The sequence below is a fragment of the Idiotropiscis lumnitzeri genome, chromosome 4 (genome assembly GCF_059441095.1).
Source record: "Idiotropiscis lumnitzeri isolate Australia: NSW breed Sydney's pygmy pipehorse chromosome 4, RoL_Ilum_1.0, whole genome shotgun sequence".
Classification (NCBI taxonomy): domain Eukaryota; kingdom Metazoa; phylum Chordata; class Actinopteri; order Syngnathiformes; family Syngnathidae; genus Idiotropiscis; species Idiotropiscis lumnitzeri.
In genome coordinates, this window is record NC_142394.1 from 7,747,390 (window position 1) to 7,763,478 (window position 16,089).

The following is a 16,089-nucleotide window of genomic DNA, read 5'->3' on the forward strand; positions in this document are numbered from 1 at the left end:
TGATTGCGCCGTGGAATAACTTGAACGGCGACATTTATGTTTTCATGATGTGTTTTTGTGTTGTCGTGACAACCAAGCTGCAACGTTGTTGCAACTTAGTGGGTTGGCTAAAAAAAGAAATTCTGTTTCAGGGTGTTTGGGTCACAAATAAGGGTGCGCCAGGAATTTACCAATCAAAAAGGGATCATTCAAAAGTGACTTAGAATTTGAAGAACCATTGGTAAAAAAATCAATAAATAAATAAAAATAAATTAAAAAGTGGGGAATTTAAGCCTTCTTGCGTAGGCCTGCAAGAAGCTTCATGTTTCCAGATTGCTACCAATGGAAATATGTGTCATGTGCTCTTCTGCTGTTGCAAACAATTCTCATGTAATGTCGGTGTAAAAAAATCATTACGCTAATGCGCGCAGACAAGCTGCTCTGAGCAAAACACCGCCTGGAGTTCTTCTCTCTCCATGGAATTTCTATGCGGCGCGAGTTTGTTTTTCATCTGATTGACACGGCCGCACACACAGTTGTCATGTAGCGCACTAGCGAAGTCGCTCGCTGGTGTGTTTTAATGAATCGGAAGGCGAGGATGATGCTCGGTGAAGTGGAACGTGACGGGAGACGAACATGACCACTTGCTGGAAGCTCAACGTTCACTCATTACATGCCAGAGTAAATGTGTATTTGTGTTGTTGTCTTTGTTCCTCTAGAAAAATATTTTATTTAAATTGGCATGAAAAACATTACATTTGAGTATTTGGATCAAGTACGGTAGTGCCCCACCACAGAAGATGGGGCAGTGTAGCAATGTGATATAGCGAGGTTGCAAATAATGAACCAAAATATGATGAGGGAACATCGTAATCTGTATGTCGAGTTATTTTTAATCTGACCTGTCATTTCATCTGTCTGCCCCAAATTGGCATGGAAACAGTAGACTGAGTTTGACTGGTGTGTGACATTTATTTATAGACCCACGCTTGAATTTGGGGCAAGTGAAATAGTGCCCCACCAGTGCCACTTGATGGCACTAAGCGATTTAATGCGATTGATGTTCATAACGTATTAATGACTAGTCTAGTGCTGGTAGTCATTTCTTGAGTGTGCGTCTTTCTGGATTCTTGTACCTTGTCCCTCCCTGTCTTTATTTGGTTATGTGGGGCAGTGGAGCCCTCTGCCCTGAGTGACTGTAGTACAACACAAGACTATTAATGACACAGACATTGTTTTAGGTCGTTACTAGTTTCAGTTTGAAATAGAAATGGTATATCGGTGCAATTTTGCAATTGGTGCAGTTGAACTAGTGTCTCCTCAAAAGAACAATGAAATCTGAAATTGGGCCCTAAAAATATATATACTAGAGACACTTTTCATTCCCAAAAATGAAAATCAAAGATAAATTATGTTGTTGGAACTTGAACAGTTTTTGTTAAGTTAGGTCTGATTGCTGCTTTAACTATTTTTTGAGTGTCACGTTTTTCACCTACAGGAGCCACATTTTCTTCAGACAAGTGTGCATGTATGTAAGTAAAACACAATAGAATAGTTATAAAAATAAATAAAAACAAATAAAATAAAATGGAATTTACAACCTTTTTGCCCATGGTCACAAGGTTAACAGAAAAGTCAACATCGATCCCTTTAATTCCAACTATACAAGATTTCTGTTTTCAGAACGGAGAGCTGCACACACCTCTCACCGCACTGTCTCAATTGTGACTGCACGAGCAAGTAGCTGTAGATGAGTCAAATCATTATTAACTCTTCTTACTAGTCTTACTAAAGCTAACCAGGTGAAATTTGCTTATTAGGAATGTAAGCTCTGAAGAAAAAAAAATTTGACCTGCTAGAAAAAAAATTACTGCCCTTTTCGTCGTAGTCAGCATAAAAATGTCATTCTGATTTTTTTTTCAAATTGTTCCAAAGTTTTATTTATTAAATGCTAACAGTAATTGTATAATAAACAATATTCAGTTGAAAAGTTGGTAAGGAGGTAAATGTGCGGATCCATTTGCAACTGAGTGATTGGTAACATGATATAACCGTTCTGCTGTCATCAGATAAGAGGCAATGTGGTTTAAAATAAATTATGCTTGTGCGGCATCAAATGATACGATCATAATGCATACAAAAAGCAAGTGTTTGTTTCCAAAAATCAATATATATAGGATATATAAAAACACATCACAATGCTGTTCTGCAAGGTAAGGGTGGTCTCGTGTGTGTGTGAGAATTCAGAATAGAGATGGCTCTCGGAAAGAAACTGTGAAATTTAGATTTGATGTATACTGTAATACAAGTTTTTGTTCACAGCAATTACTTACAATACGATTCATTACAATTACAATACGATTACAACTTATTCTAATTATGTTTCCCATCCATTCCAGTTGCAAGTTGACTCAGTCTTATTACCATATGATTCAATTATAATACAATTTGATATACAGTAATACCCCGCTACTTCGCGGTTCACCTGTCGCGGGTTCAGTGCTTCGCGGGTATAAAAAATATTCGGGGCCATTGTAGTTTCGCAGAGCGGCACGAGGGGGCACTGGAGCAGTTAGACAGCCGGCGTGCGCCGAAGAAGAGCGTGGGCGAAGAGGAGAGTGGACGAAGAAGAGCACGTTCCCCCGGGCACGATCCGGGGCGACTTTTCGCGCGGTCCGGACCGTACGAGAGCTCCGGAGGAGGCCGGCAGGCGTGCGTGACAGTTACGCCGAATTGGAGCACCTTCCCCGGGCACGGGCGGTGTCAAGCGGCCCCTAAGTTTAACCGAATGGAAGCTCCGGAGGAGGAGGGCATGCTCGCGTCACAGTAAGCCGAAGAGGAGCACCTTCCCCGGGCACGGGCGGGGCGAAATAAAACCGAGTTCAACCGAACGGAGACACGCTTCGGGGGAGCAGGTCCGGCGTGCGTGACAATTAAGCCGGAGAGGAGCACCTCTTCCGCCCGGGCACGAGCGCAGCGCGAGGCTGTCAGTTATGAATGAATAAATAAATAAATAAAGAATGCCACCTTTCATTTCACAGGGCACACCGGACGGCGTACCAGCAGGTAAAAGTCGAAGTAATTAAATAAATACAAAAAGAAGTAATTGAATAAATACAAAAATAATGGCTGGGGAATAAAAAAATAATGTTTTAATAATAATTTTTTTTTTGTTATAACATGAATTTCATTCTCTCTCTCTCTACCCGTATGTATATATATATATATATATATATTTTTTTTTTAATTATTATTTTTTTTAAGCATTTTTGAAGGTGCGCCGCTACTTCGCACTTTTTTTTTTTTTTTAAGCATTTTTGAAGGTGCGCCGCTACTTCGCGGATTTTCAGTTTTCGCGGGTGGTCTCGGTCCCCATTAACCGCGATAACCGGGGTATTACTGTACTCCAATTGTGATATGTAATCCTAACACGGGTTTGAAACACCAATCTCAAAAGTTTACCATTGAAATTCTTTCCGACTGAATTCTTCTTAGCCAGAACAGTAAGCCCTATAGGCTTAAATCCTACTTTAACAAGTATTTTTATAATAAAACAAGTATTTGAATAATAAAAATAATAAAATACAAAAAATAAATATTTGTTATAATTGTTAAATCAGATTAAAAGAAAAACAATCAATCCGAATTTCCATCAGTGTATTACACCAAAATAGGAGATGGTTTGAACTTGACAGTGCAGAAAATACGCAAACATACATTATGATTCCAGTACTGGTTTGATCTGAATCATGTGCTGTGTTACGGAAAGAGGGAGCGACCCTCCACTTCAGAAATAAAGGGCATTATTTGACATGATAATCACGTTCTTTTCCAGGTTCACGATCTGAGGCCGATTGATCGAAGCAGCACTACTAGAAAACCTAAACTTAGTTCAAAAGCCTAACCGTGGCTTCAAACCCCAGTTTCAGGTTTAGGGTTAGGGTTTAACCATATTTTGCAATTCTAAACCTGGTTTAAAACCCTTACTTGTACACCACTTGCAAAACTCTAATCGTGGCTTGAAAGCTATTTTAAAATCCAAACTTTTGTTGAAAATCCGAAACCTGTCTTCAAACCCTCTTTTGAAACCACAACCTTTGTTCCAAACCCTAACCATGCCTTGAAACCCTGTTAACAAAATTCAACGCAGCTATGCTTAGCTTTGGGCTTTGACGTGCTAGCGTGTCACACAGTGTAGTAATTCCCATTTTGGAGTGGCCGCTCATGGCTTTAGGGGCACACGATTTCAATGGGAGTAATAATTTGTTCGAGCACGGCATGAAAATGATTTGAAGTTTATCTCACACGAGGTGACATTTAACAATAGTGAGGCACAGCATGTTCGCACAGTTGCCAATCACTCTTTTACGCTTTCAAGTGAGCTTCATTACAGATCCACATGGAGGGCTTCAAGATTATGAATCAAATTTTTTTAATTGTGTGCGCTGACCTGCGGCAACAATGAGCCGTGCAATTATGACAAAGATGATAATAATGGTCATTTTCATGTCGTTATATCTTCCAGAGATGGGACGACACCAACTCTGAGACTCATATTGTTCAAAGGAATTTCATTATTTCTAATCTGACTGTTTAGTTCAAATGAAAGCAGTTTCTCATCACAGACCAAGCCTTAAAGCAAATGTCGTTTTATATATGATGGTAGACGGCGTTTAAAACCCCGTAGGCCTTTTCACTCCACGCAACAGACTGCCGTCGTGACGCAGAAAGGAAACAATAGCCAAATATTTTACTCAAATAAGTGTACTGTTACTTTAAATTATTGTGACTCAAGTAAAAGTAATTACATTTAAATCTTCATCATGTCTTGAAACATTAAATTAAACCTCCATGAAAACCATAAGACTCTTGTTTGAACCCCACCTAAACCATTTTGAAACCCAAATTCAAATCCTAATACTCGCTTAAACCCTACTTTCATGCATGTCGAAACTTTTGTTAAAAACTATAACCTTCATTAACCCGAAATTGAAACCCTGACCCAGTCTTAAAACGTTACTTTGAGACCCCAAACCCAAGCCTGAAACGCTGAATTTTCACTGCGCAAGCCCGTATCTGTCGTCCCCCTCCTGTCTATCTTTGCTGTGTGCGGACAGCGGCGCTCACGGCCCCAGGTTACCGTGGAAAGAACAGATTTTCAATTCCCATTTTGTTTGCATGGTCTAAGGAAATTCCACCTAGCAACAAGTAGCACCGCGTCACCATCTTTCCTGCTAACAAGCCCAGCACGCCGGTCATTGGCCATGCAGTTTTATTGTCCAGTCAAAAAGTGCCAATAAGCGCGTGATTTGCATACATTGGGATTCACCGTGACCTGGTCATGGCCTCTGACACCTTTGAGCTACGATTGTGTTTGATACCCGCCAAGCCTCACAAAGGCGACTGTGTGTTTTCCCACTAAGAGAACTCCCACATTCCACATAGTCTTTGTTCTCAATTTGGGATCCCCTGTGTGGCACTTAGCAGGTCGAGAAAAAGCGATTTTGAACGTGACAGTACAATACACCTTTAAAACCAGAACGCTTGCTTGAAACCCTAATTTAGAAAGCCCAAATCTGTTTTGAAACCCTACTTAGAAACCCTAACCTAAACAAGACAACATACTTGAATCCTCGCCCTGGCTTGAAATTCAGATTTTAAACCCTACCTGTGGCTTGAAAGCCTAACCTGGCTTGTAAGGCTAACTTTGAAACCATAACCCTGCTATAAAACCTGAGTCCTGTCTTAAAACCCTAATTTATAACCCTGGCTTGAAATTCTCCAATGTGTATTGAATCCCTTCTTTGTTTTGAAACCACCCTGGAGAGAATATGTCTCCCAGCTGGCTCTGGAACACCTTTGGGTGTGGCTGAGGAGAGGGGAAGTCTGTGCTTCCCGTCTCAAGATGATGCGTCCACGATCTGACTTTGGCTAAGCGGAAGAGAATGGATGGATGAATCTTGATTTTAAACACAAAGACTGGCTTGAAACCCTACTTGAAAACCCTAAACCTGATTTGAAACCCTATTTTGAAACCCTAAACTAAACTTGAAACATTACTTTGAAACTCCACCTTGGCTTGAAACTCTAAATTCTGATTATCACCTTCATTTGAATCTGTAACCCTCATTTGAAACCCTGATATGCGACAAAGATGGTTAATTTATTTGTAATTCCTTTCTTAGCTGACTTAAAAGCATTGTTAAAAACAAACAAAAAACACGCAAAAAAAGCAAACAGTGGTGCATTAAGATGACCTTGAATGAAAATCCATTATGCTGATTCAAACAACAACAAAAATGCTGTGCTGCAGGACATTTGCAAGCGTCACGCATTTTGAAGTGTTAAAGAACACATTACCCAACACCAGTCTTGAGTGTTTTTGTAAAAACTGACGGGATGCTGAAAGGAATAAAAGCTCTCTTTTGGCATTTGACGCGGCTCGTGTTTGACATTACTAACGTGAGCACCGCAGGTTGAAGCCTCTCATGCTCTCCGACGAGGCAGGTGCTCAATTTCCCGACCCGAGTGAAGATCAGAGAACGTCACGTGGTGACCTCCCTAACGAGACGTGCGCTTTGATCAAATCACCATCAAATAAAACGCCAAAAGCGAACCAAACATGATGACTTTCATCTTCAATTTGTTGCTGAACTACACTTTCATGACCTTGTTATTCCCACCTGTGTCTTAAGTATCTTTGCATCAATCCAATTTAAACTGCTTTCAAACCAGTTTCACCTGCAGACCTGACACACCTTCAAATGGATCCAAATCATGTTATTTTGTGTTTGCAAAGGCAGCGAATGTTGCACTCTCGTTAGGTTTCGTCATTGTTGGTTCCAGGTTGTAAATATTCACCACCTAGCGAACATTTTTGAACTGGAACCAACCCTGATGTGAATGCGCATATTGCGCCCGTTGCAAATGTTCGCCGCTCAGTGGGATAGGGGCTTTATTTACCCTGATATGAAACCCTAATTGAAACACTATTCCCTTTTTTTTTTGTAACCCAACCCTTGAAACTAGGCTTGAAACACTGCTTTGCATTTCTAACCCTGGTTTTAAAGCATAATTTGCAACCCCAATCCAGTCTTGAAACTCTAATTTGAAATCCTAATCCTTATATGAAACAATAATTTGCAACAGTTACTCAAAACCCTTATCCTATATCAGGGGTCCTCAAGAGCCACAACCCATCCTTTTTTAGATGTCTCCCTCTTCCAATACACCTGATTGAAATGATGAACTCATCAAAAAACTCTGACAATTCTTATAATTGATCATGAGCATTTGAACCAGATGTGTTGGAACAGGCTAGATCAGGGTTGGGCAAACTTTTTGATTGGCGGGCCACCATGGGTTCTAAAATTTGACAGAGGGGCGGGACCAGGAGCAGATGGATGGAGTGTTTTGGTATCCTCACCTCATCGGAGAAAGAAAATACATTTTATTCTAAATGAAAGTGAACAAAAGCATTACAACAATATATATCTCTTTGAAAAACACGGTATTTAGAAAATAAAACATTAACAAGGTTTATTCATTTAATTGTTTTCAAGTTCGGCGGACCGGATGAAAATGTTTAATGGGGCCCGGGCCGTAGTTTGCCCACGCCTGGGATAGATGAAACCCTAATTTGAAACGTGAACTCTTACTTTTTAAACTTACCATACTTTGGAATTTTGACTCAAGATGGACCCCTAATTTGCAATCCTATCACAGTCTTGAAATCCAACTTTGAAACCATAGACCTGGTTGGAAACCCTTAACCCAAATCTAAATATGACTCACTCACTTGAAAGCATTGGCCTGTTTTGAAAAAACACTATTCTGAAACCTTAGCCTTAAATGTCAAAGCCTTGATTTGAAAGCCGAAACCATATTTCAAACCCAAATTTCCAAACCAAAAATAATGGCTTGAAATCCTTCTAATCTTTGCCTAAAAATCCAACTTTGAAGCCCTTAACCTCAATGCGCTCGTTAATGCAGTCACATGCAAGAGTCTAAAGTTGATTTTCAAACCAGTTTCATACCTTTATTCATTTAGTTACGTGTTTGACAGGAAATAAATGAACATTTTTAAAAAATGATTTAAAAAAAGTTGTAGCTTACCTGTTTGTGTTGTTGTTTCTATAGCAACAGCATGCCAAAGCGGATGGCCCTCATCTGCTTCCTGTCTCTAGTCATGTCGATGAGCATCCTGGGAAACCTCCTGGTCATGGTGGCCGTCTGCAAGGACAGGCAACTCAGGTAACGCACCATTTCATTTAGAGTGTCAACTGTTTTACCTTGGTGTCGTTGCATTGATTTTCTTCAGCCTTTGTCAAGGTGGAGGAAAGCACGAATAGTTCGAAAGTGCAAGCAGTTTTAGCACGATCCCTTTAGGCTTCAGCTAGAAAGCAACAAAATATACCTGCAGTGGGATTGGGCCGGCCCTCGAATAGCCAAAATCTTCACATTGACACCCACTGAAATTTTTCCAACCTCCCAAAAAATCTTCAAAAACGCTGGTGAACATTTAATAGTTGGCGGGGAATGGAATGACAGAAAAATTAACAATAATAATTTAAAATGATTGAAAACAAATTGGAAAAAAACAGAACCTTGCAAATATGCGAGTACTAGAACAACTGAAATTTATTTAGTGTTAATCAGGGTTTTTTCCAGTGGTGGCAGGTATGTGCCTACTCTCATTTAACATAAGCATGAATGTGATCATTGTAAACACAGGCACATCTACAGTCGGAAGAGGGTGTGCACATTTGTGCAAACAGTCTCAGTTGTTTATCTTTAGTTCCCCTCTTGATTTATTTTTTTGTAGTATTATGAGTTGTATAGGGTATATTAGGACACATTAATGGTTGGAAATATTTTGAAGTGATTTATCTTGGTGTATTTTTTTTTTATATCACAAAAACCTGGAATTTAAATAGGGGTGTGTAGACTTTCTCCATCCACTGTATACAGTGTACTTATAATATTTAAAATTTTGAACTGACAATTTCATTTCATTACCTTTTAAATTAGAAATATCAGTGATATTGTTTTTATTTAAATATTGAATGATAAAAGTATATTTTATTTTAAATATATTTTTAAACTAAATTAAATGATACATTTATTTTTTTCTGGTTGTTTTCATTATACTGTATTTGTAAATTGTGTTCTTTTGCTGTTTTGTTTATTCATTCATTCATTGCATGTTTTTGAATTGACATTTTTCTTCATTCTTTATTTCCCCTTTCACTTCCTTCTGAAAATGCTTATTTTTGTCATGTCATTGCATTATTTTTGTCTTTAAAATTATTTGTATTATGCAGCAGCTCTTTGGTCTTGTCAACTCAAAATCAAATTGAATTTTTGTGTCCATTTATTAATTGTCAGTTTTCATACTGCATGTGCTCTTAATCCATAATTCTGAATTATTTTACCCGGCAGCCAAGCGGCTCTGAAATCTGACTGTCTTTGAGTAGTAACTTGGAGTAAGTGTTACGAACAAGGGTGTTCAAATGAAGTAAATTGACTGCATGGATTAATTAGGGCTTCTATTAGCCTCAACATTATGGCCATTGTGAGATTTCGGAACATCAGAGGCTCCAAATGATCCGCGTGTGTCCATGAGTGCTTGTGTCTGTGTGTGTGGGGGTGCGCGCGCGTGTGTGCGTGCGTGACAAGTGTAAATAGATGATTGGTTATTGTCCCATGGGAGAGAGCTGTCACATCGATTGTCCCCTCCTTCTCCTCACCTCCATTTTGTCTTTGTGTTTCACTTCTTTGTGAGATACCGGTCACTTAATGTCCTTGTGTGTGTGGGTGTGTGTGTACATGTGTGTTTAAGCAAACTTTAAGGTTAAAGCCATGAAATTAGGACGAGGTACAAAAAGAAAAAGTAGTGCACATGCTGGCAGGTGTGTGTCACATGTGAGGAGGAATGTAGAGTGTGTCTATTTGATGTGCACGAACAGCAAAAGTGGCTTTGGCGTCTGTCCTCCCCACGGGGAGAACAATGACACACCATCTTTGCGTCTTCTTCTTGCCTCATTGCCTCTTGGTCCACCGGGAAATACACGCACACACCTCCTTGCACAAACACACACACGCAGTGCAACTGTATAAAATAAAATATAATGTCACAAAATGTCAGAAAGTAAATGAGACATACGTTGAGGTCCCCGCTCACTTTGCAAAAAGCAAATAGTGAACACTTTTTCAAAAAAGGGGCTTCATGCTGTTTAGTGTAACTTCAAGTTGATATTTACAAAACAATTTCACCCTGTGTATATAAATAACTACGTTACATAGCTTAGACCGACAGACAGCATAACAGTATTACGTCATATTTTTTATCCTCCGCATAGAATGATGAACATTAGTGCTTTTCAGAGAGCAGTTTATTCATTTGATGCAGTGTGACAAAACCCGTCTAATTCTATTCAATAATGTCATTACCAGAGTTCGGACTCGCACCCAGAATCCACATTTGCTATTTGTGTTCTGTTTAAGCAGCAAATCCCAAAACAACTTGAATGGTTCCTAACTGTACTTTTACAGGAAAAACACATCATAGTCCAAAAAGAATGAAAACTCCAATTAGATCATGGTTACTGATAATAGGCGTGCTCTTATATCCACGCCGTATATTTCCTAAAGCGCGATACTTTGCAGCAGCATTAACCTACAGAAAGGTTATCCAAAGGCCAAACCCTGGGTGTTTTCTCAGTTTTGAATCCTTCCGTGTTTTTCATACCAGCTCTCCAGCGCGGAGCTAAACTCCCTGTGTGCTCGGACAGCGTCAGAGAGCAAGAGCAATTTAATGACAAGGCGTTACCACACTGTTGAGATGGGATTTATTGACCTATTTGTTAACAGCTCAACTCAACTGTATTTATGAAGTACTTTAAGACAACCACAAAGTGCTGTACATGGACCAAAACTAAGTCATACAACAACAATAAAACAAATTTATAATGTGGACAGTAGTTCAGTTTAATTCTCATTAACCAGCTAAACATTCCAATACGTGCACAAATGGGTGTCGCTCTCAAAGAGCGCATTTCACATGACACTGTGCAACACGCAATGTGAAAAATATTAGTTCCTTCAAGGAATCAGGGAACATTCAATTACATTTTCTGTCATGTTTTTTGTCTTGGATTAAATGGGCCTTCGATTATGTTTTCTTTTTTATAGCAGCTCCGTTTGTCCGTCCTGTCAGTGAAGACATTCAATTTCATTTCATTTTTAATTAAAGATTACTAGTTAACATAGATACAATCGTACACAAATAAACATTGGGGGCATTAAATTTCAGGAGAGGTGATTTTTATTTATTTTTTTATTTAATTGAAATGTTTTTTTACAATTATTTAAGGACAATTTATCTGCTTCGTAAGTGCAATTCATGGAAACATTGTTTGTTTTCGCCTTGCTTCTTTTTTTAGTAATTTAATAATTTTATATATATATATATATTTTATATATATATATATATATATATAAAATTAATTTTACAAGATATTCTTATTCAATGTAGCAGCTCTCTGTGATTGGATTTTTTATTTTACTGTATGTACATTATATAAAGAAAAGAAAATCTAACATTGATGTTCCACTGTGTTGCCTTCTTAAAAAGCTGCTGTGTGTGAGTAACAAGCAAAACAAAAAAGCTCTACGTGGGCGTGCATTTTGTTAATAGCAGCCTGGTATTGCACATGACTCAGCATTTCAGCCTACATGAGTCAGGATTGCGTCATCCGAAAGCTCATTTGTGAAGACCCTTCTGACCCGATGTGTATTGTTAACACTGACCTAAGAAATGTTGGTATTTAGATGAGAACATTTGTGTGCGTCCTACGCAGGAAAATCAAGACCAACTACTTCATCGTGTCGCTGGCCTTTGCCGACCTGCTGGTGTCGCTGTTGGTGATGCCGTTTGGCGCCATCGACTTGGTGCACCAGCAGTGGATCTACGGCGAAACCTTCTGCCTGGTGCGGACATCGCTGGATGTGCTGCTCACCACTGCCTCCATTATGCACCTGTGCTGCATTGCCCTTGACAGGTCAGAACCAAGCTCAAAGTTCGACCAAAAAGGAGATTTATGCACAATGAAATTACAGGTGGAATTATGCCAAAAGACATCAAAAGTGAAAATATGCAAAAATAAATTACAAATAAATGGGCAAAGTTGTCTATTTATGCATTAAGAAATCAGAATCAGAATGCCTTTTATTGTCATTGTACTCGGTGTACAACGAGATTGGAGAGCTCCCCTCGCCAGTGCAATATAACAAATAATTTAATTTAATATTTCAATTAAATTAATTAAAAATTTAATAATTAAATAGAAAATAAATATTAAATTAAATAAATAAAACACATTATGTTGCAGTTCTACAATAAAACCAAATTCATGCCATATAGTTTAGCAGGGGCAAAAGAATAAATGAGTTAGAATTATGCACAAAGAAATCAAAAGCAGCTCTCAGCCTAAACAAACTAAAAACCTGTACAGCAAAAGATATTTGAAAAAAGAAATGTCTTTATGCCATCAGATATCAAAACTGGATTCATGTAAGCCTGCCAAAAGAAATAAATTAATTTCCGAAGCAATCAAAGGCATTTATGGGGAAAGAATATTAGAAAAAAAAACATTCATGCCCTAAGAAATTAAAATTGGATTCATGCAACATAATAGAGCAATGCAAAGAAATTAAATGAGTATTTCATGTTCAAAGCAATTAACTATAATAAATATATAATATATATAATAAATAATCGTGTACCCGATTTTTATGGTGCTTGTTTGGACACTAAAAAAGCAGAATTACGCTCAAAGAAGTGAAAAGCCGATGTATGGCTAAAGAAATCAAAAGCAACTGCGTTTGATTGGCTGGTGGAACACATTCAAAACTGGATTCATGCAATATATTTCCAGAGCAGCAAAAGAAATGAATGAACATTTATGCCCAAATAATTTGCAGGTGTAATTATGCCTCAAGAACTCAAATAGCAGACGTATAGTCAAAGAAATCTCAATTTAATTTATGCACTATGAATTTAAAAAAGGAGTGAATAGCTTTTCAAAAGAATCCAAACCTCATGCAGAATAAAGAAATAAAAAAATGTGTTCACTCTGGGAACGAAATAGAAATTGTCTGGTATTCTCTATCCCTGTCTCGCTTCATGATTTTGTCTCTTTTAAACTTTATGTCAATTATGTTGAAATGAAGATTTTATTTCCTAAGTCTGCTTTCTTTGTTAAGCCAGATTTTTTTATCTGATGCAGCCTTTTTTACATGAACGCACCTGCACATTGTCTTTACAGTACGTTAGACACTGTACTTGGTTTTATCAAGGATTGTAAAACCTTTATGCAGCACTTTTTACTGCAGAATATACCAAGGCTGGATGGCCCTCACTTGCCATACAGAGACTAAATCGTTGGTATTGTTTCATCTACAAGGCTGTCCTTGTATGAATGCTCTTGTCTTACAGCTGCTCTTTGATTGTACAAAGCTCTGTATGCAATTAAATTATCGACAATGAAGAGGTGATGTTGTCGATTCCATTTTAAAGGGCTGAACTTGCAAAAAAGCCTTTCTCATGCTCTGCTTCATTTTCCACAAATAGCCTTGAAAAAGATGTGCGAGTTTGGAAAGGACTTGACTCCTTGCCTGTTTTAAAAATCCTAATTGCATCATTTTTAAAGATCACGTCAAGCTATTCAGAGGTTTGTTTCGAAATACATGATAATGGTTTGAAGATAATCGGTTAAAATGTGCAGATTGACAACTAGGTAGTATAATAGTCAATTACAGAGTATAATCCCTCATTTATCACGGGGGGTTTCCGACTGTCCCAGCAATAGATGAAATCCACAAATTAGTGAGCAAATATTGATTTTAGTATTTGTGGAATCTTTAATGGTTCATGCATATAATATATACTATCTAATAATACTTGGGGTTGCGTTCCTCTCATTCTACACTGTAGTATCTGTGACATCAAAAAGGCAGGGACTTTCCTTTGGAGGGACATGGGACTCAGCAAATGAGAGTGTAGAGTTGACTTGTTAACCAACTAGATCGTTCGCCACTACATCAGCCAGTTGTACTTTGCAATAGGGCAATTTCACTTTAGCTTCTTTATTAAAAGTGAACTGGCTCCAAACTTTGGACAGCTTCTGTCTTTTATGCTCTCGTTCCTCCTGGCTCACGCTTGTTGCAACATGAGTCTACGACAACAGTCCATATTGAAAAATAATCACTGCAAAATCCTGTCATACAGTAAAGAATTATTGAATCATCCTTCAAGGCCAAATATAGCAATGAATGACGCTAAAGCGTTCAACTGTTTTTTTCTCTTTCAGTTTTCTTGTTTTTTGGGCACCGCTACAACACCACTCAATGATACATTTCAGAATCCGACATAAGTAACTTCTACACTCCTAGATAAGAAACGACTGCCTACGCTCGCATCAGTGGCTATCTGGCAAAATTGCGAATTACTTAAGCTCGATACACGCCGCAGAGTAATTAGCCCAATTTGGGCCCCACGTCTCCCCTCCCAACAATCATAAGGACACTGATTACCGTAATGGCTCAAAAACAAAATCTTAAATATTCCCGCCATATATGAATTGACGGACTGAACATTGGTACGAGGTCTGTATGTAAAAATTATGGGCGCAAATTCACACCCGTAAAGGAATCTGTCATGATTTGAGCGTTTCTTTTGTGTTTTTTTTTTTTTTTTTGTGATGAACTTTACCATAAATTGGCCCGCCCCCTTTTGGAGCTTGTTTTTTTTTTTTTTCTACCTCTGCCAGGCCACGTCATAGTGGGGTGGCAAGCATTGTATTATCGCTTCATTTTGTAACGTTCTAAAACAGCGATCAATTGCCAACAAAATTCAAATGCACATTACTTCTCTTGTCCACTTCAAATGAAAACATAAAAGCTATCTGCACAATATTTTGGATTTACTGACATTAAACGTGAGCAAAAAACACATCACCTTCACAAAATCCCAAATATTGTGCTGAACTTTTTTGAGACAATGCTTGATTTTTTTTCACGATTACGAAGCCTTATTGTATATTGTAAATACTTGATGTTTTTTTTTTTAATCATTCAGTTGCAGCAAGGTTGTTTAAAACACTTTTTTCTGTGGAATATCAAACTTTTACGGCAAATGCATCTTCACTTTCTGGGTAGTAATAGATTCCCTTGCAATGTGTTGTTGTACAGAGTCGTGTTATTTTGTCTTGATTATAGTGTCTGTGTTGTCTGAAATAAATAAAATGAATAAAAATATAAATCCTAAGAAGATTCATCCTCAAACAAATAAAAAGCAGATATATGCCTGAAGAAAACCAAAAAAATGATTCATTAAAAAATAAGAACATATATAATAATAATCAAGCGCAGGTTTAAGCCACAAAAATCCAAATGATTTACGGTATGCTAAAAGAAACCAAGTGCCCCAGTTTATTTATGCCTCCCGTAAAATAAAAGTGAATTCATGCCCTCAGAAATCAAAAACAGATTAATTCCCTTAGAAATCCAAACAGGATTTTTGCAAAGACAAACATGAATCAAGAGCAGATATGTTCCCAAACAAATCAGAATGATAAATACACCAATAAATCAAAGGGTGATTTACGACCAGAATTCTCATTTGCATCCGACAATGTTCCTCAAACTGGCTTATTTATAGAGTGATGTTTCAAGAGCTTGATAAAAGTACTTTGAGTCTTAAACATTTGGCTATTACGACCCACAAGAAACCTGAGAATGTTTTTCATTGGTGTGAAAAATGGCAGAGTACAGGATCAATCCTCTGAAAGAGAATGCTGATGATGATTTGAGGTCCAGATGGGTCACCATGCAATCTGCCGAGCGGTGGTCTGGCGGCCTTTCTTGTGACAGGCGTCACATGCGACGTCTGTCACAGTCTGTTGGAGCCATCACTGGTGTTGAATTTTTCTCTCCATGTGGAATGATGGAATTCAGAGGAAGCGAAAAGCCCTTTGTTCTTCATCCCTGTCAGATTTGACTAAATTCTGATGAAAAAAATGATGAAACACTCATCACTTCATGTCTGCT

At 38.1% G+C, this 16,089-nt stretch overlaps 1 protein-coding gene across 3 annotated transcripts in view; it reads left to right on the forward strand.

The window, feature by feature from the left end:
- The window catches only part of htr4 (5-hydroxytryptamine receptor 4), an 83,934-nt gene that overhangs the window by 47,708 nt on the left and 20,137 nt on the right, over positions 1-16,089 (forward strand). For all 3 annotated transcript variants that reach the window (XR_015842940.1, XR_015842941.1, XM_088294600.1), the window contains exons 3-4: positions 8,119-8,232; positions 11,841-12,041. Coding sequence is in view for 1 of the 3 variants with exons in the window: in XM_088294600.1 (XP_088150726.1) it covers positions 8,119-8,232; positions 11,841-12,041 (315 nt within the window). In the remaining 2 variants the exon portion in view is untranslated. The remainder of the gene's footprint in view (positions 1-8,118; positions 8,233-11,840; positions 12,042-16,089) is intronic.